A 19807-nucleotide genomic window follows, 5' to 3' on the forward strand; every position below is an offset into this window, starting at 1 on the left:
CATCGACTACGTTAGAGAAAAAGAACATTATATATTGTTTACGAATGCAAGAAACTGCCCAGAATTCAGTTCAGATTTGTTGTAAGGCAACAGGTGCAACCTTGAACCTGGCCCCCGTTTGATGCAACGCTTTTGAGGCAGGTTCAAGAAAAGAAGGATGACTCGAAAAGTGTGTTTGACAGAAAATATAAAGCATTAACTTTCATGGAAGTGTGCTGGCGTTTGCATTACAAATTTTACAAAAAACAACAGCAATTGCCTCTAAAAATTATTCTATGGCTCATGTCAGCCTTTAATATGTGTTACACAAGGACAGCCCATGCACAGACTTGTATTTTCTACAAAGTTTAGAGCATTACTCCCAGATTAAAAATGCACTGTTTAAGCTACCACAAACATATCTTCTGTATTTCTTAATGGCAAAAATATTAAGAATGGAAAATTCAAGCACTTTTTAACAAAAATAAACGCAAATACAAGAAGCTTACTGTTTAAGTCACAAAAACATGCAACACAGGTCAAATAAAACAACTATCTATACGGATAAAAAGTGCGAATCGAGAAATTTAGAACGACGCAGAAAATTAGATAAGTACTTCAGCGGCTTTTCCCTTGCTTCTCTTGGTTGAAGCTAAAAAATTCAACCCCCAGCAAAGATCACGCTGCAGTGTTTCAAATAAATGTGGGACACTTAAACATGCATACACTCAAGCACACACACGCCCAGTAAAAAAAAAGATCTTGTACATACCTTAATGTAAGCGTGGTCACGCGTCTGTTTTGACAAATAAAATAGAAAAATATCAGTAAACGCACTGTCTTTTGTAAGATATAAAATAACAGACTCAAATTAATGCTCATGCAACAGCAGGACGTACAAGGCGGATTTTCAAACCAAGTACAATCTCATATTCATTGTGGGATGCAAGGCAGACTATGAATGAAAAGACAGCTAACAGAAAAATTGTGCAATTCTGTTCTCTGCAATATGCAGTACGGTGATTCCACGTAAGATCGAACAAACGATGGCTGGTCGACCTCTTAAATTTATTTCAAAATTTTATATATTATTGCCTTATGAGTGGAAAGAAGAGATCCGCAATTTGTTTTGCTGTCAAATTTTTTTTTCGAACCACAGGAAATCAATAATGATGAAGAGGTGGAGTGGAGCGCTCATGCGCTCTGCTGTTTTGGCCAACTTTCGTTATGAATTGCACAAAATATATTACAGTTAGGTAGCTGAAAATTCTTTAATTAAATATATGCATGTTTTTGCTTCTGCTCAGGTATTTTTAATTTTTATGTGTAGTGTAGATGTTTTTATACAAAACCTCGAAATTGGCCCAGGACATGTTATTTTCTTTACTTTGAAGGTCTTTATCTCAAAAAATCCTTGCAGCAGTGCGACGAAAATTCCGAATTACGTTCTTCGCGTAGTTATCTACCAAACTGCCGAATCTTATATTTACATAGCTTTTCAGTAAGAGATACCATTAGGCTAAGTTCAAGAAAACACCGAAAAAGCCCCATTTTTTATATTTCTTAAACTTCGTCCACTTATTCTCCTCCACATCAGCTTACACAATCATTAAAGACATATTGCATTAATTTCGTTGCACTAATAGTTACGGCCCCTCCAATGAGACCCTTAGGCAAGGATTGGCAATTCCGACTTCTTGCCCAGCAAGTGTATAAAATGCAGGCAGGATTGAATTTCTTTTTATTAAAAGGCCAGCACGTACTTCAAAAGGTGTCGCCTGCACTGAAGACGTTAATTCTGAAATTATTTGGTCACTGCAGCGGCCACGAGCGCGGGGCCACCAAGCAGGCGCGCGCGCACCCGAGATGCTCATGGTAAGAGACAGAGCAGTGAGAGTTTGTTTTCGCGTCCTCAGGCCGATTGAGTTCGAAACAGCAACAGCTCTCGGGTGACTTGAACACACGTGCACTGGAGCTTCGCCGCCCTCTGTTCGCATCGCAGCTAGGCGCTGATAACACGGCGGAGATGGAAGCAAGATGAAAACTCTATAAGGGAGCTCTGAGCGCTCGCTTCACGCACGCACGCTGCTGCCAGAGAAACTGCGCTGCGCCAGTTGCGATCTGTGGAAAGCATGAATGTGGCGCTCCAGTGGCAAAGCGAAATATGGAATGTCAAAGGAAAGAAAATCAAAACTATCGGTAACCGGTTGTGCTTTCGGTCCGCTGTTCACACTTCATTCGACGCCGATAGTGCTTGCGCTTTGCTCTTACTCTACTCCTCCTGTGCGTCTCATGGCGAGAAAGTATAGCTCTGAACGAGTGTATTGCGGATACTACCTTTCGAAGCACAAGAAGCTTAATTATTGCAAAGAAGCCAAAATTTCACAGTTACCGCCCTAGACGTCAATGCTTTGAAGGAACATTTAACACCCGAAAAACCAGTCACTGTCAGTGAGACGGACTACTTGTGCTACGCGTGCTTTAGCTACGACTGCAATGAAAGATCTTCATGGAATGCGCAGTTGAACGATGACATTCTTATGCTTTGAATCCTCCTGGCACAGTTAGAAGTCGGTTCAGGCCAGCCTACATCAAGAGAAAACAAACTGAGGTGCAGAAGGTGGCGGAAGGTGGAAGCCGAAAATGTTCGCTGCAAGATACGGCAGGCGTAAAGTTAAAGGGACACTAAAGAGCAAAACGCTGTTTCTCATATTAGTAAAGTACTCTTTCACGATGCCAAAAACACGACGCTTGCTGCAAGAAGACACTTAGTAAGCGAGAAAACGCGCAAAAAGAAAATGTGGGTGGCGACGCCACCTAGAAGTTTCCGCACCATTCGCCGTGAAGTCACATATGTTGACGGCGCCTACTAGGGACTACGTAGTTCCTAATCGATAAAAATGAAGTGCATTGTCCTCTGAGGTGTCCATAGACTTAACATACCAAGTTTGGGGTAATTTTGTTGAGCCAATGGCACCAAAATACGATAAATACACTTTGATAAAGACCTTCAAAGTAACGAAAATAACATTTCCTGGGCCAATTTTGAGTTTTTTTTTACAACATCTACACTACGAATAAAATCTAAACATAGGGAACCCAAGCTCAAGTTTGCGGCGCGACGACAGCGCCGTGCCAGCCGCGCTGCGGCTCTGTCGGAAAGCTCTGAACCTTCAGCGCGGCCGACTCAGCCCCTTTGACGGTAGCGGTAGCGCACGTGCGCACGCATTCTTCTCTCGGTGCGGGTAACTGTGGGGCCGTCAGCTGGGTACGTTGAACCGAGAGGCTTGCTGTGCGAAGCTACGCATTTCAGCGATGGCAGAAGCGACCCCGCGGAAGCGCAAGCGTGGTCCGAAGTATTGCGGTTTAGCGGCCAGCCACAACAGTGCCGACAACACCAAGGCACGCGATTTACGTGTTAAAACTGTATCGTTTCCCGGGTGTGTCGTACGAGAAATAAAGGCGGCAAGCGTGGATAGCTGACAGCGCTGTCTCGCCTTCTATTTCGGCTGTCTGAGTTCATCGCTTTCGTTCGTTCCGACTACCTCAATCGGTAAGTAACGCGGCGCATGCACACAGCGACTACATTAATGATTACTCGCTGTCTTCTCGTAAAGTCCAGTTACGGTTGTAGGTGAAGCAACTGTGTTTTGATTCCCCGTGTTCGTGAGACCTACCAGTTGTCTTTGAACGTTCACATTCGCGTTATACCGTTAGCATTGCGCGGTTGGTTGAATTCAACTGAACTCGGCACATCGTCAGAAGTTCGGCGCCTGCATTTCACGCGTCGGGAAGGCTGCTTTATCACGCCAGAACGGACGTCTGCATTTTCAGCAAGCTTTGACATCGTTCTGCAGGTTTGCTTTGTTTTTGTCACTTTATTAGGGTGATATATATTTAAGCCGCTAAATATAACTGGCACTTAATACATGCTTTGCAATTGCAACCTTGAAGTAACCACCTTCTGACTTTGTGCGATTTTCTAGCCGCGTTCGCGCAACAGGTTTTATACGCCTGTCAAGTCGATATCATAAAAAGAGACTGCAAGCATGACGCGAGAGCCGAAAAACGAGGCGAGCAGTTCATCTTGCTTCACAGTGGTTGAAGCTCAGCTAGCTGCCTCGCGTCTTAATCGGCGGTTGATTCTCCAGCGGTACGGAGGACTTGACTCAAACCTTCTCAGGAAGCAGTGCCATGGCCGCATAATCTTTTTTTCGCACGCCGCGAACGTTTGTTCACGAAAGTACACGGCTGCTACTGTAAGCATGCCATATCAAAACAACAATAATATGATTCGTAGTCCACGCCGCAGAACATCGATAGCGTGTACGGCTTCATTTCGGAGTGCATGTGGACCATTATTCATCTTTAACATGACAGAATGAGACTTACCTCGAGGTATACGTCTTACACGGTGTAATCGCGACTTGGGAAATACATTTCGCTTTGAGTTGGACGTGGTTGTTATCGATCGTCTGCTCTTCACCGTTAACGTGTTTGATGAGCCTTTCTCATTTTATCAAGTTCGCTTTTCGGAAGTGCCAGTCAAGCTTGAAAATCCTTTTGAAGCCACACTGCAAGCGGTACATTGTGAGGCGGCGCAAGAGCACCGCGAGAGCTCTGCACGTGCAAAGCGAGCGGCAACGCGGTGGAGAGAAGGGAAAACGCGTGCTGCTAACACCCCAGTTTCTCTTTTTCTGCCAGAGATGGCACTGCCTGTCAAGAGCAGCAGCGCCGCTAAGCGTTGCTTGAGAAGCCTATACCTGAGCAGAAGCAGAAACATGCATATATTTAGTTCAGCTACCTAACTGTAATGCCTACCTAACTTCAACCTAACTAATATATTTTGTGCAATTCATAACGAAAGTTGGCCAAAACAGCAGAGCGGATGAGTGCTCTACTCCACCTCTTCGTCATCATTGATTTCCTGTGCTTCGAAAGAACTTTTGGCCCCGGCAAAACGAATTGCGGATCTCTTCTTTCCACTTATCAGGGAATAACATCTAAATTTTGAAATAAATTTAAGAGGTCGACCAGCCATCATTTGTTCGATCATACGTGGAATCACCCAGTATTATATCCATCTCCTGATGAGCAACAACCAACATGCTACACCCATATGTATCAAAATTCATCTTGTATACACTCACTATACAAATGCGATATTAACATGGCTGATCAGGTTCCCAGAAAAAGCCGCCAATAAGATAAGTAGAATGAGAATAAATAATGCACGAGGCATTAACGCATTGAAAAACGTACTCTGAAAATTTCACAATTCCTCATAATATAAAGTCGCATCTGCTTCAACTTCTTTGGCAACAAAAAGTAATTCGACATGAGGCAAGCCGAGCAATTGTCGCTCTCTTGATGTGTGCTTGCTAATTGACCATTGTTATTTTCTTCCAGCCCATGCGGAATGTTTTACCGCTGAAGTGTTTCAGCATCTACTTGTTGCGTAGGCAGATGAGTAACTAAGGTGAATAAACATCTTCAGTCAAAGAATCGTCGGTGTCCCTACAAGCCTGAAACCTGCCGCAGTTGTGACTACATGAACCTTGAGATAGGGGGTCACAGCTTTGACTGTTAGGGCTGCTGCGGAAGTTCTAGCAAGAGTGACGGCCTCTTTGCTCTAGCATATGGTGCAATATAAAAGGGAAAGGTTCGCACACGCAGATTTATGTGTTGAATAAAAAAGAACCCTTATATATAATTAATAATAATATAATAAATATTAATAAGAATATAATAACACTGCATGCACACCGGTTTCCTTTGTGCCATAGATGCAGGAATGAAACGGACAAATATTAGCCAGCCAGCCTTACCACTGTCATCACCATCGCTCTTATGACATTGATAGAAAAGCACTGCTAGATATTTTCAAATGCACAGTGCAAGAGCTTTAAAGAGGGGTGCCAGCCAGAGTCACAAACACAAGTTATGTACTGCACCAAGAGGTTTTAAAGCTCACCTTAGTTTACACACCTTTTCTTGTTGAATATAAATGCTCAGCATGTTCCTAAACTTCTTTTGTCGTTTTCTCAAAACAACATTTTTCATCACACCCTAAGCCATTGCCCACAGTATCTTTTGATGTAGCAGTCGGATTTTGATAATTCTTGCAGCATTTGAAAGCTTATACATTGATTAGTGCAACAAAACAAAAAAAATGTGATATTTTTATTTAGAAGAGGGATTTAATTAGCAATGAAGTTAAGGGGAGACGCAGGTCTTGGAACGGTCAAAAATGGTCAAAAAATCGATTTTTCGCAAAGCTTATTTTCGAGGCGTTTGTACTTCTGAGCACCTACTCTCAAATTGCTAACGCTAAATTCGGTCGGGAAAGGCGATAAAATCTGCTTTCAAAGCACCCCGGCAGCACTAAAATGTCCCGAAAAGGACGAAATTTGTTCGAACTTCCCGCGCACGCCATGAGCGATGCAGCGGGCCGAGCGCCGCCATCTTGGGCTAGATTTGAAGCTGTTTTCTTTGTGCACATTTTGCGCCATCTCAAAATGGTGTCGCTCAAGCAGAACGGCCGCCGTCGCGGGTTTTCTGAAGGTCGTTTCCAAGCCACTGATTGGCTTTCAAGCGCGCCTTTCCGAGTCTCCCATTGGCTGGCGCGACCAACACGTCATTTTTTTTTCTTTGTGTTGGGTTCTCCGCCGTGGCTGTCCGTTTGTGTGCGCCTGCTTTTGCGATCGTGCGTGTTTCTCGACGGACCGTGTTTCCACTTTGTGCCGGTAGTTTTTACACGCGTTCGAGATGCCTGGAGACTCTCGTCTGAAACCATCGACGCAACGAGATTTTGGAAGCTGTAAAAAACTGGCTTGGAACAAGAAGGCGCCGGCTACAAGTGCACCGTCGGCAGCGGAGTTGGAGTCTCGGCCGGACCCTTTGGATCTGCCGGGAACTTCAACTGACGACACCGTGGTACCAAGTTCGACTAGCGAAGCACTTCGGGTTGATGCCGCGTACTACTCAACGGCGGAGCAGGCGCAGCGAGTTGAGAGATCGGCGCAAACGATGACTGTTCTGTCTGGAAAGTCGGCTAGCCAGCACAAGTTCGACCTTCTTGGAGTCGGCGCGGAGCACCAGCCCGGTGATGCCGGGACCGATTTTTTGCTCGTCGATATGAAAGTTTTGAATAACTTTTTTGCACAAGCGAAGTGCGACAAATGCGACGCAAAAAGTCTCAGCGTGAGGAAGGCAATGGACAAGGAGTACGGCCTTGCGGTAAAGCTTATTTTTTCTTGCAGCAGTTGTGATTTCGCAGCACCATGCCAGCAGTTGTGAGAGCCTGCTGGCACGGTGCTGTGAAAGGAAGACCCAGAACGCGAGTGAGAGTCTTCATTCAGTCATCTGGACCCAAACTTCAAAGAATGGGAATGCTTCGCTGGAAAGTGTGAAGCGAGCTGCCACTGAGGCTGTTGCCATCTACAACCAAGGAAGAAGGGCAACCAACGAGTCCATTGCTGCAAGTTTGGGCTATGTTGCTGGGGATTGCCTTGTTCGACGAAGCCTAGAAAAAGTATCTCTGTGTTTACGCAAGGCAAATGCAACTCATCTGAAGAGCACCAACACAAAAAAGACTCTTGCAAGGCGACACAAAACGGGTGCAACTGAAGATTACAGTCCTGGACTACTTTGAAGGTATTCTCTCAAGCATAGCAACCTATTACCCAGGGTAACATGCTGCCTAACATCTAGAAGGTTCTTCCTAAAGACTGAAAAGACATGAGCAGCCAGTCGCTTGAGCCTCATACCCCATGGCTTTTCCAGAACCCCCCAGCCGCTTGTCATGGTGGGGTTTTGATCATGCTTTACACATTGGAAAATTTTTTTAGATATGATTCCTTGGGTGGAACAAGACACTTTCTGTTTTGTTTTGAAGGGAAACAGATGGGGAACATGTGAATAAAATTTATGATTAAAGGTTCCTTTTAGAAATTTATACAGTGCGTGTCCAACTTCAAACGCGATTTTCTCAGCTTCACATTTTTTGCCAACTTGACCAGCCTTACGGATCTTTTCATTATGTTTCTGTAAGGTAATTTTGATAAATTTTATACTGTTGAATTCGTAAGAAATAGGACTGTGGAGCTATGCTATTTTTTTCTGGCTAAGATGAACATATGAAATTTTGTGAACAATAATGTGAGCTAGTTGCATTTCAATGACACAATGTCAATACAATTGAAAGTTCTTATATGATGATATATCTCAGTGACAATATAAATAGCATAGCTCCACATGGCAGGTCTTTGGCTACAGCTGCATCTTAAACAGAACCTAAAAATACTGAGAGAAAGTGTCTTAATGACCCGTAAAAAATTACCTAATTAGATTTCACTTATGCTCTCACAATTTTATAACTATTTGAAGTACATGAAAACTAATTATATTTTTGAAAACAGGAGGAAGAAATACATATACACACCCAATTTCATTACAATATCTCCAATAATAAAACTTTTCGTCTCGAGACCAGTGTCTCCCCTTAAGCAACAGTAAGATTTCTCATGAGTATACTTGTTAAGGCCATAACTCTGGTATCAATGAAGCTAAAAATAAAATTATGGTTTTGTTGCACTCCCGGGCCTTCCTAGAATGCTGTCATGACAAATTTGTAACAATATTTTATGAGGAAGATGTCAAAAGGCTGGGCAGAATGTAAGTTTATGTAACAGTCAATATTTAAAAATCTAAAAGTGATAGCAAAAAACTAATTGCATATTTGTTTTCAGTTGTGAAAAATACATATTGTAATATAATTTCAGCTGGAAATACTGAAAATTAAAAAAATTTTCGGACCAGTGTCTCCCCTTAAACAGCCCCTAACGATACCCAACATTTTAAGAGTTTAAAATAGGCATGTGCATTGTGTACACCAGAGGTCGGCAACCTGCGGCCTACAGGGCAGTATGCGCCTCCAGCACTACATCAGGACCCTCGCCCCTGTCACTTCCTATCTCCCTTGACCTTGTCACTTCCTATCTGAAGGCAGACATGGCAGTTTTATCTCGAATAGGGTTAGACAGGAAAAAAAAAAAAAAAAAAAAAAAAGATTGCTTCCAGTTAGCATTGCACCCCTCATCTTCACTTCCTTTCTTTGCGCAAGGCCAAAAGGATGAAGGACAGGCAAGGACCTTCATCCCAAGAATCTCCAAGTGGATCTGGGGGAGGTCCCAAGTATGTACCAGTTGCAACTGGCTGATCTGCAGACAGACTGAGCTCAAAGAGGCATTTGAGGCGAAAGACATTATGAAGTTTTACGCTGGCCTCACAAACTCTGTTATCATGGCTGCTGCTAGTTTCCTCAAACTCGAAAACATTGTTCAGCAGTACATACGCCTGCGAACAGATTATCTCAAAAATGAGGTTCATGAAATCAAACTTGATTTCCCGATTAAATGAGGAACAACTCGACAACTTTCTGCGTCTGTTTGCGAGAAACCTTGATGCAGATACTTTTGGCACTAATCGAACGAGGACACACAACACAAAAGAACAGGGCGCCACAAGTATCCTCAGTTATGAACCAGTACCAACTAGCTCAAACCAGAATTCTGCTTGATGTAGATATTTGCAAACTGCATGAGAATGAGAATGTGTTTTTTTTTTTAATTGTAACTTACGTTTGTAAAATGCAACCTTGTTGTGACACGCATGCTGAAAATATGATTTCTATCCCCCCCCTGCCCCTTCCTCGACCACCCACCCAATTTGCTCTCTGGCCCCAGCAGTGTCATCTTCATGCAACTCGGCCCTCCACCTCAAAACGTTGTCCCCTGGTGTACACAATCCCATGACGATCATTGCCTAATGAGGCAGCACAATCTGCTGCATTTGGCTATGCTCTTATGCCACAGTTGCCAATGCCATCAGTAACGATGGATGGATGTTTTGTAATCACCATTATCATAGTTGGTGAAGTCAGTTCATCATGTGGCAGGCAACATTGAGGGATAGAGCACAGTCTGGACTTTGAGGACTTCAAATAAACTTTTGATGACTTCCGGTTTTCTTAACCCTTTGAAAGACAATATATTTTATCAATAATTATAATAAATGTGGCCCACATCAACTAATACAGATGTAAGAACACTTCCTGCAAATACAGTAGAACCCCACTATGTTCCCAGCTGCAGGATTTTTCTGGCTGCTACCATAGTTTTCGGCCAGTCTTAGCATAGCTCCCATAGAATCCAATGAATTGGGAACCCTGCTGTTCTGTCACAACTGCGGGATCGAATCCCTGCCGCGACGGCTGCATTTTCGATGGAGGCGAAAATGTTTTGAGGCCCGTGTACTTCAGGTGCACATTAAAGAACCCCAGGTGGTCGAAATTTCCAGAGCCCTCCACTACGGCATCTCTCATAATCATATTGTGGTTTTGGGACGTTAAACCCAACATATTATTATTAGAGGCATCCCGATGGCAGGAATTCATCATTATGATGTTAGAGGTATCCGAGCTTTCTGTGGACCTCTCATGCTGTTTCTTTTAAGCAGTCTCACTTATCATGCAACGCTACAGCACACTAAAAATGAGGAAGAGTAAACACGAGATAATTGCAGTAGTCCAACAACAGCCATTTGGAACAACTTATGCAAGCACACTAACAAGCCCAGTTGCTAGTTTTAAGGGCCACTAAAGACAAAATGATTTTTCTCCAATTAGTAAATTACCTTATAATACAAAAAGCACAGCTCTAGCTGTGAAAAGACACTTATAAGAGAGAAAACGCGCAAGAAGAAATAACGAGTGGCGACGCCTGATGAGGCTACCGCACCAACTTGCTTGCGACGTCACAGATTTTGATGGCCTCTGCTTTTACCTACACAATTTTTTAGATGCGAAGCAGCTTATGGCAGAGTTCAATCCCGTGTGCAGCGTGACCACCCTTATTGCGCATGCGCAAACCCTCTCCACACACCTTTAGATAAAAGGCTCACGTTAGGTCGTACACACACTCTGTCAATGCGCTGGCTGCGCCGGTGTCGTGAGTTCCAACGTCAACGTCGGCGCCAGTTGCAGTAATACCTCAATGCCTGCCGAGATCGCGGAGCAGTGGAAGGCTCGACGCGCTGAAGCGCAACGTAAACATCGGCAAGCGGACCCCGAGCTCTGGGCTAGGAAAGCCCAGCGCAAAAGGCAACGTCGGCGAGAAACTGCTACGGATGAAATGCGGGCTCGACATGCCAAAACGCTGCTCCGCATCGCCTCATGGTCCCCTTTAGCAGGAGATGGTTTAATTTTTTTGCAGTAAGAATGAATTGCATTGTTTTCTAAAAGAGCCAAGACTTAAACACAGCAACTATCACGGAATTTCACTGAGCGAACATAGCCATAACACAGGGGTGGAGAGAGAAAGAAAATGGGAAATTCGTGACATCACACCGACATGCAGGTTCTTTAGTATTGAACCTAAGAGGGCAAATTAATGCCAATAGGGTTCCCAAAGGATATTTCATCAGTCTAAACAGCTTTAGTATTACACTTTAGTTTTCCTTTAAAGGGACACTAAAGGCAAATAATTTGTCAGAGTGAAAGGTCAACGCGTGAAAACCTCTAAAACGTCAATATTATCAACAGCAGTGCTCTACTAATCGAGAACGTAAGATAAACGTAGGACACTATATGCGCCACGAATGGGACATTTTGGAAATGATCCCGATGACGTCAAGAGTCCAGAGTACAATTAACCACTAGTAATCAAACCAGTTGCCATAAAAAAAGAACCTTCAGTGCATCACACAACGTAATAAAATTCTGCTTGTTCGTTTGTTTGATTCATCGAAAAAAAAAAAAAAACCTCTTGGCGTTACCATGGGGAAACTGCGAGAGTGGTTCTAAAGTTCGTTTTCGCAAATCTGAGCTTCGCTCACATGGTCGCGTCTCAATGGTAGTTTCGCTATTGTGCACTGCTACGTGTGCTTGGCTCTTGCTATTTTCGCACCGTTGATACTCTACTTCTCCTGCTGGCCAAGGTAAGCTCCATTACAGTGAACTATACAGTTTTGGAGTGGCCCATAGCTGCGTCTTGGCAAGGTTGATGGCCGCTGTTGCCCAAGAAACTGTAGAGTCAGCGGCCGGGCAGTAAAGGCGGGCAACGTTGGGCATAGCAACTGCTACGTCAGATGGCCCGTTCAGGCGGTTGATTTGAAGTGCGCTAACACAGTTCCCTTGGCACAAAACAAGCACTACGAAATTTCTGGAACGCTATTTGAACAATCAACGTCTACTTAATATTTGCCTTTAGTGTCGTCCCTGTAAGGTCATTCATGCTGCCCCTAATGTTTTTTACAGCCTGTTGATATGAATAATGCCTATGTGAAAAAGCCTAGAAAATCCATTTGGGCAGCTGCCGTCGAGATTCACAGAACCCATGGTGAAATAGCAGTAGTCGAGGCATGCTTGAGAAGCACAGAGCAATCTGCACCTCAAAAGCACAGTAATGTGGAAGCCATTGTTCATTTTGTCAATTCTGAATGCCTTCACGAGGACCCCGAATTTCTCATTTTGGAAGCAATTGAACTTGATAAACATCTTACAGAAATGATGATGCAAGTACTCGCATAGAAAATTACAACATAATTCAATGTAGCCTTTCAAGAAGAAGGGCAAGAAGCACGCCAAGCTACTACGAGAGTACCGTATTTTCCGGTGTATAAGATGCACCCCCCAGTTTTCGCAAGTTTTCATGCACAAATTAATATATAAGACGCACCCACATTCACTCACTTTCCGCAAAGAAACTTCATGATCTGCGGTTGAGCGAGCATTGTAAAATGCCGTACTTATGTTTCTGAGTGCTAGTCCGTAAGAAAACTTTCACTACAACAAACTTGTGAGAAAAAATAATGCACACCCACTGAAACGTTCCGCATGACTGCAGGAAAAACATTTTATTTCACGAAGCCCTCAAAGTCCTTGTCCTCCGACGCGCTTTGGAATAGTTCAGCGAACTCTGGCAGCAGTGACGCTGGGACTTCCTCTGCTTCCTCTTCAGAATCACTGCTGCTGCTGTCGTCATCGAGGTCGGGGGTGAGGATGCTAGCAGGCCTGCCTTGCGGAACCCAGCAGTTACGGTGGCCTGTGACACCGCACACCAGGCTTCGCGCACCCACTTTGCGACATCGCAAAATGAAGCACGCCTCATGCGTCCAGTTGCAGTATAGCTATGCTCGCCGTCGGACATTCCCGACTCCCACAGGCGCCGCAGAATAGCCTTGAAACTGCGGTTCACAGAGATGTCCAACGGCTGAAGCATTTTTGTCATCCCGCCTGGGATAAACGCAGCGGTGCAGTTTTTTGCCTTGATGCGCTTCAAAGTGAGCTCTGTTATATGCGCCCGCATGCTATCCAAGACCAGGAGGCCCTTTTTCACATGAAAGAAACCATCTGGTCGCATAGAAAAGCATTTTTCGAGCCACTTGCCCATCATCTCTTCGTCCATCCAGCCTTTCACGTTCGTTTCTATGACGACACCAGGCGGGAAAGACTTTCAGCATCGTCTTCCGCTTGAATATAATCATTGGCGGAAGTTTTTGCCCATCGGCGCAATATGCAAGCACAACCGTGAAGTGCGCCTTTTCGTGGCCGGTAGTTTTGATGGTGACGGATTTGTCACCTTTCGGTGCCACACTCCTTTTCATTGGGATGTCAAACGTAAGTGGCACCTCGTCCATATTTATTATATGGCTACCGCCGATGCCATCGTCTTCAATGGCTTTCTTAACGAAAGCCTGGAACCTTTCAAGCTTGTCCTTGGAATCTGCTGGCAGATTCTGGCACATGCTTGTGCGGGCCCTCATAGCCAGCGCTTTGCGGCGCATAAATCTGGAGCACCAGGACGACCCGCCAACAAAATCAACGGCGCCTATCTCCTTAGCTGGCGCCTGCACTTTGAGACGCAGCTGCACCGTTGACATCGCCCTACCTTGGGCACGCTATTCCAGTATCCATGAGTGCAGACGTCCCTCAAGGTCTGGCCATCGCGATTTCTTACCGCGGTCAGCTTTGTTGTCACTCTTCATGGCCTGAAGCTTAGCAGTTGACTGTCACCATGTGCGGACCATCTTCTCGGTGACGTCGAAATGATGGCCCGCTGTCCGGTTCTCGTGCTCCTATGCATACGTCACAGCAGTAAGCTTAAACTTCGCCGTGTAACTTTTCCGTTTAGCCGGCATACTGCAGGTGAAGATAACAAAGGCGCGGACAGTAGCATGGACCAATCGAATGAATGAAGTTGCAAATGGCGACTAGCCCAACTTGCCCAACTCACTGAACGACAGCGTGGCCGGCGTAGCGGCCGAAGCCGAGCCGAACCCGTCGCGCACCTATCGCCATCTTACGCCGATTTCACTAACTGAGTACAGCTCTCTATGGCACAGCCTCCGAAACTCACGCAGCTTCAGTGAGCTGAGAACTCGCACAACATACTTTTTTATTTTTCCGTTTTATGTACTTTGGTTTTGTTGTGGAACTGTAGTACTGGTACATTGAGTCTTCGTTATTATAATTATGACGCATCATTCGCATCGGACTGCTCCTAGTTATTTAAAAAAAAAAACTAATCAAGATCAACACGAGTTTCTCCCAAAAGAACTACAAAAAGTGCGTATAAGACGCACCGGTGTGTAAGACGCAGCTCCGAAAATTTTTGAAAAAAAACTGCGTCTTATACACCGGAAAATACGGTAGCTTTTTGTTGTGTGCTAGCATTTTCTTTTGTACCAGAAAAGGCTGAATGAAGTTGAAATGTGTTTTATCAACATTTTGTTCATTGCACAAGCCGTGGGCAAAGAGACAGCCAAATTGGTGAAGTACCGTATTTGCTTGTGTGTATAACCTGCACCCTCCAACAACGATTCCCGGAACTTTTTTTTTTAATTATCCCCGTGTATGGCCACAAAGCTTGCTTTCTTGCATGCTACGAAGCCACCTTTGCACACCAGAATAGACCCTTTTCATAATCCACAAGTGCGCTTCTTTGCGCATAATTGCCCAACTAATGGCGGCACCTGTCTTGCCTAGCCCTTTCAGGCACCCCCTATTAAGAACTGTCTGTAAACGCGGCAAATCGACACAACATTACTTTAAAACACTCGACGTTCCATTGCAACGAAAATAATGTCATAATGCATTAATTTATGTATCTTATAGTAATTAATTCTAATTCAATGGAAATTGAATATCTACTTATTGTGAAGACCTTCATGCTCAGTTTTTGCATTAGTAGAATGAAATGTTATGCCAGAAATATAATGCAAATTTGTTTGAGAATGTCCATTTCAAGCAAAGAAAAATTATACTTTTGACGTGGCTCCCGGGAAGGGGCACGTCGGACGTGGTAGTGCCTTCAGCAAACTGATCATATCTAACAGTAAACTGCAAAATGAAGTTAAATGAAGAAATTTATTATGCAGGAGGTTCACTTCATCCAAAGCTCAATGTATCTTGCTCTCTCTAAGCCCGTAGTCATTACAAATGGCAAAAACAAGTGGGGTACACAAGTGTGTACATAGTGTCTTCAAGGGTTAGAGTGGAGACGAGGTCGTAGTTGCATGTGTTGGCGCTGCGTGTACAGTCGAACCTACTAATAACGATCTCAAGTATAACGATCTATCGGTTATAACGAGCATATTTGGGTGCACTTACGATTTTCCCATGCTAAACATTGAAGCTGCGTCCACGTATAGCTAACATTTTTCAAAGCCTCCTACTTTTACAACGAACACTTCAGACACGGTCGCGGTAAAAATATGGCGCATACGAAGCGAAAAAAAGTTAAAACAGGCCTTCTAAAGCGTGAGAGGGGCGCGCGCTTGCGTGTGCCCCGCTTCAATTTACGATATCCCTGATCGGCGAGCCCCGCACGCAGATTTCGGACGCTGCGAGCGAGGTCGCTCACTTTCCAGCCTTTTCTTCAGTGGCAGAATGGCAGTGAGGAAAAAAAAAAAAAAAAAAAGGGAGGCAGCGTGAAGCCTTGCGGTCAGCTTTCGCACGGTAACCTTTCCTGACGCCGTTCTCTGCAGCTACGACCGCCAACGATGAACCAAACAATGCCTTGGAACGCAAGAAGGCATAAATGGAAGAAGTGATAACCGCGATAACTTTCATCGCATAAAGGTTCACTGCGTCCATAAACTCGTCGACGACACACTGTGCCGCCAAATGTCGTCAGTCTTTTCGGTAACAGCAGAGACCGGTCGATCGGTGATAACAATTTCCGCGCGATTGCGGCGATGCCTTCGGGGATAAGCATCAGAAAAGAGCGAAGGAGAGGTGGCGGCCGTCGATGAACGTGCAGTTATGACTTATAGCCGACAAACTTCACTGTCATCTGTAGGGTGTGTCCAGATAAGATCGAACACGAGGTCCCGGTCACAATTCCCGATTCTGATGAAATTTACTGTAGGTCTAGGCATTACACCCAGAACAATGGTTTCGCAGGTAGTTTTGCGGAAAAAAATTTTGTTCACCTGAAAAAAAAAATACAATTTTTGGCCGCAAAAAACGCTTTTCCGCTAATTTCGCGATTTCTGAATTTTGAGCGCACCTAGGAAAAAAACGGTGCACTTCTTCGCCACAATATTTATTCCCCTTAAAGAAGAGGTGAAATACAATCTTATGAGTCTATTATTTCCCTTGCTTGTTGAAGCACTTTTGAAGAAAAAAATCACAAACTTGGCAAATCGCACAAAATACCTCTAGTTCAGGAATTTATTGCTGCAAACAAGTTAAAGTGAGGATAATGAAAATCGGTACATATTAACTTTGATACTTTCGCTCTCTTTTAAAATAATTTGCGTGGTTTTATCGCGCTATGTTTTACTCGATAATTGGGCTGAAACGTAAGTGATTTACCAAAAACGCCGAACTTTGAAAATCATTTTCTCAAAAAGGCCATTTTTAATTTTTTTTAAAATCCCTCTGATTGAAGTCAAGGACGTCATCCACCATTTTGCAGAAAAAAACGTTGCATTATTTTGGTTGCTGACAAGTTATAGTGCGTCAAATGTGACCATGCCAGCCTAGCGGCCGCGTCGTTCTTTATGGGCTGAAACTCTGACATAAGTTCCTAAAGATACTTGTACGTGACATAATCACAAATCAGCAGCTCCACACCAAGAAATGCGATGCCCGGTGTCATGATTCAGCAAGCTTTGTCTTGGGATCAGCCGCTTGACAAACCCGCAGCAGCGGCCGCTCGATGCTGCGGGCACTCACACTACATGAGTACCGCTTCGACTGCGGATGAGCTCCGCTTGCGCGCCAAACTACGCTCAGAGGACAAACGAGAGAAGGAATGCATCACTGTGAAAGTTAAAGGCCGTTAAGTGCCAACAAATGACATAATATGCAACGAAAACTCTGCCGGCGATTTCCCATTGAGCGCCTTCAATACAGCACGGATGTATTTTTTTCCCCTGCTGTTATGCCCGAAGCCGCATAATATCGTGATAAATGCTCGACTTGCGTTGAATATTCTATCTGCGGAGGCACAAACAATACAGTATTGTAAAAGCGGTTCTTTAATGAAGTAAAGGACTTGGACACACTTCTTTTCACAGCCGGCTGACACAAGTGTTCTGGCACGAGATGAACAACTGCAGTTTGAGTTGCTCGACCATCGGAAGCACGTATGAAAGCTTTCTTTAGATGTCAATGGCTTTCTTTTGTGCCATATGTTGCTCATAGAATGAACCTAATTATATTTAGGCCATCCGAAGAGAGAAAGCAACACATGAGCGCACTACTGGAGGCGCTCACTGGGATATCGCCGGCAGAGTTTTCGTTGCATATTATGAGATTTGTTGGCACTTAACGGCCTTTAACTTTCACAGTGGTGCATTCCTTCTCTCGTTTGTCCTCTGAGCGTAGTTTGGCGCGCCAGCGGAGCTCATCCGCCGTCGAAGCGGTACTCATGTAATGTGAGTGCCCGCCGCATCAAGCGGCCGCTGCTGCGGGTTTGTCAAGCGGCTGATCCCAAGACAAAGCTTGCTTAACCATGACACCGGGCTGCGCATTTGTTGGTGTGGGGCTGCTGATTTGTGATTATGTCACGTACAAGTATTTTTAGCAACTTATATACGAGTTTCAGCCCATAACGAACGACGCGGCCGCTAGGGTGGCATGGTCACATTTGACGCACTATAACTTGTCAGGAACCAAAATAATGCAACGTTTTTTTCTGCACAATGGTAGATGACGTCCTTGACTTCAATCAGAGGGATTTTAAAAAAAATTAAAAATGGCCTTTTTGAGAAAATGATTTTCAAAGTTCGGCGTTTTTGGTAAATCACTTACGTTTCAGCCCAATTATCGAGTAAAACAGAGCGCGATAAAACCACGCAAATTATTTTAAAAGAGAGCGAAAGTATCAAAGTTAATATGTACCGATTTTCATTATCCTCACTTGAACTTGCTTGCAGCAATAAATTCGTGAAATAGAGGTATTTTGTGCGATTTGCCAAGTTTGTGATTTTTTTCTTTAAAAATGCTTCGACAAGAAAGGGAAATAATAGACTCATAAGATTGTATTTCACTTGTTCTTTATGGGGAATAAATATTGTGACAAAGAAGTGCACCGTTTTTTTCCTATGTGCGCTCAAAATTCAGAAATCGCGAAATTGGCCGAAAAGCGTTTTTTGCGGCCAAAATTTATATATATTTTTTTTCAGGCGAACAAAATTTTTGTTCGCAAAACTAACTGCGAAACCATTGTTCTGGGTGTAATGCCTAGACCTACAGTAAATTTCATCAGAATCGGGAATGGTGACCGGGACCTCGTGTTCGATCTTATCTGGACACACCCTGTAGATATCTGCTCGGCTGCGCGTGTGGCGTACGCCGTACGCCGTACACTGTGTGGATTGACGGCAGTACGAGCGCGGCATGCTGCCGTTCGCAAGCTCGCCGCTGTCGCGTCGTGCGAGACCGCTTTAAAGTGCGCGTCGCTTTGTAGAAACGAAAGTAGCTCGCTGTTGTTGAGCGGCGCGGGCACCGAGAAACGTCGATGTACTGACAGCGAGCTTATACTGCGTGTTTGACTAGGTGAGAACTCAAGTGCGCCGCGCATCGTCGTGCAGGGCCGCGAGAGCATCGCGGAGACGTAGAGTGCGCGTTGCTTGCAAAATGCTTGTTTTCGCCGCGTTGAATGAACAGCCTACTCGCTGCACCCGTGCACAGTCCGGAGTGAAGCAGGCACGAAGAAAGTACAAACACGCGCATACCATAACAGCAAACAGCCCGGCAGTGACTCCGCGAGCCGAGTAGGAAACGCACTGCACGCAACTAGCCAGGGATGATCGGCTCCACGTCCATGGCAGTACCGCGCTTCGGTGAAACTGTGTCAGTTCATAGCAAAGGCGTGTAATTCACTCATGAGCACGTAGCGGGCATCGCTTCACGACGCGAAAAGGCTTAGCTTGTCACCGGAGAGGTTGGATGCACTTTATAAAAGTGCACAGAAAAAACAAACGGCTTGGCCGCTAAGCGCAGTCCATATACAACGAACTACTGATATAGCGACCACTTTTCGCGACACTTTCGAGTTCGTTATAAGCGGGTTAGACTGTATATGTCAAGAGAGCCGAGTCTATATTTTCAACGTCATAGAGTAAGCAAAATGCGTTTTGAACACTGTTTGCAGTAAGTGACGAGCCGCCATTAGTTGGGCAAATTGCATAGCAGGAAAGCTAGCTTTACAATTATGAAAAGGGTCTATTTGCAGTTTTCGTCTTAACTTTAGCTCTGAAATTTTCAAATTTTTTATGTGGCTTATACCCAAGAAAATACAGTAATAAATGGTGA

General features: G+C 44.5%; 1 protein-coding gene across 7 annotated transcripts in view; it reads right to left on the bottom strand.

Moving 5' to 3' along the window:
• The window catches only part of LOC119396975 (protein PRRC2A), a 163188-nt gene that overhangs the window by 34500 nt on the left and 108881 nt on the right, over positions 1–19807 (bottom strand). For 4 of the 7 annotated variants that reach the window (XM_037664393.2, XM_037664386.2, XM_037664411.2 and 1 more), the window contains exon 18: positions 752–775. The exons of the other annotated variants lie outside the window; for them this stretch is intronic. In XM_037664393.2, coding sequence (XP_037520321.1) covers positions 752–775 — 24 coding nt within the window. The remainder of the gene's footprint in view (positions 1–751; positions 776–19807) is intronic. 7 annotated transcript variants of the gene reach the window in all.

Source organism: Rhipicephalus sanguineus, chromosome 1, assembly GCF_013339695.2.
Source record: "Rhipicephalus sanguineus isolate Rsan-2018 chromosome 1, BIME_Rsan_1.4, whole genome shotgun sequence".
NCBI lineage: Eukaryota > Metazoa > Arthropoda > Arachnida > Ixodida > Ixodidae > Rhipicephalus > Rhipicephalus sanguineus.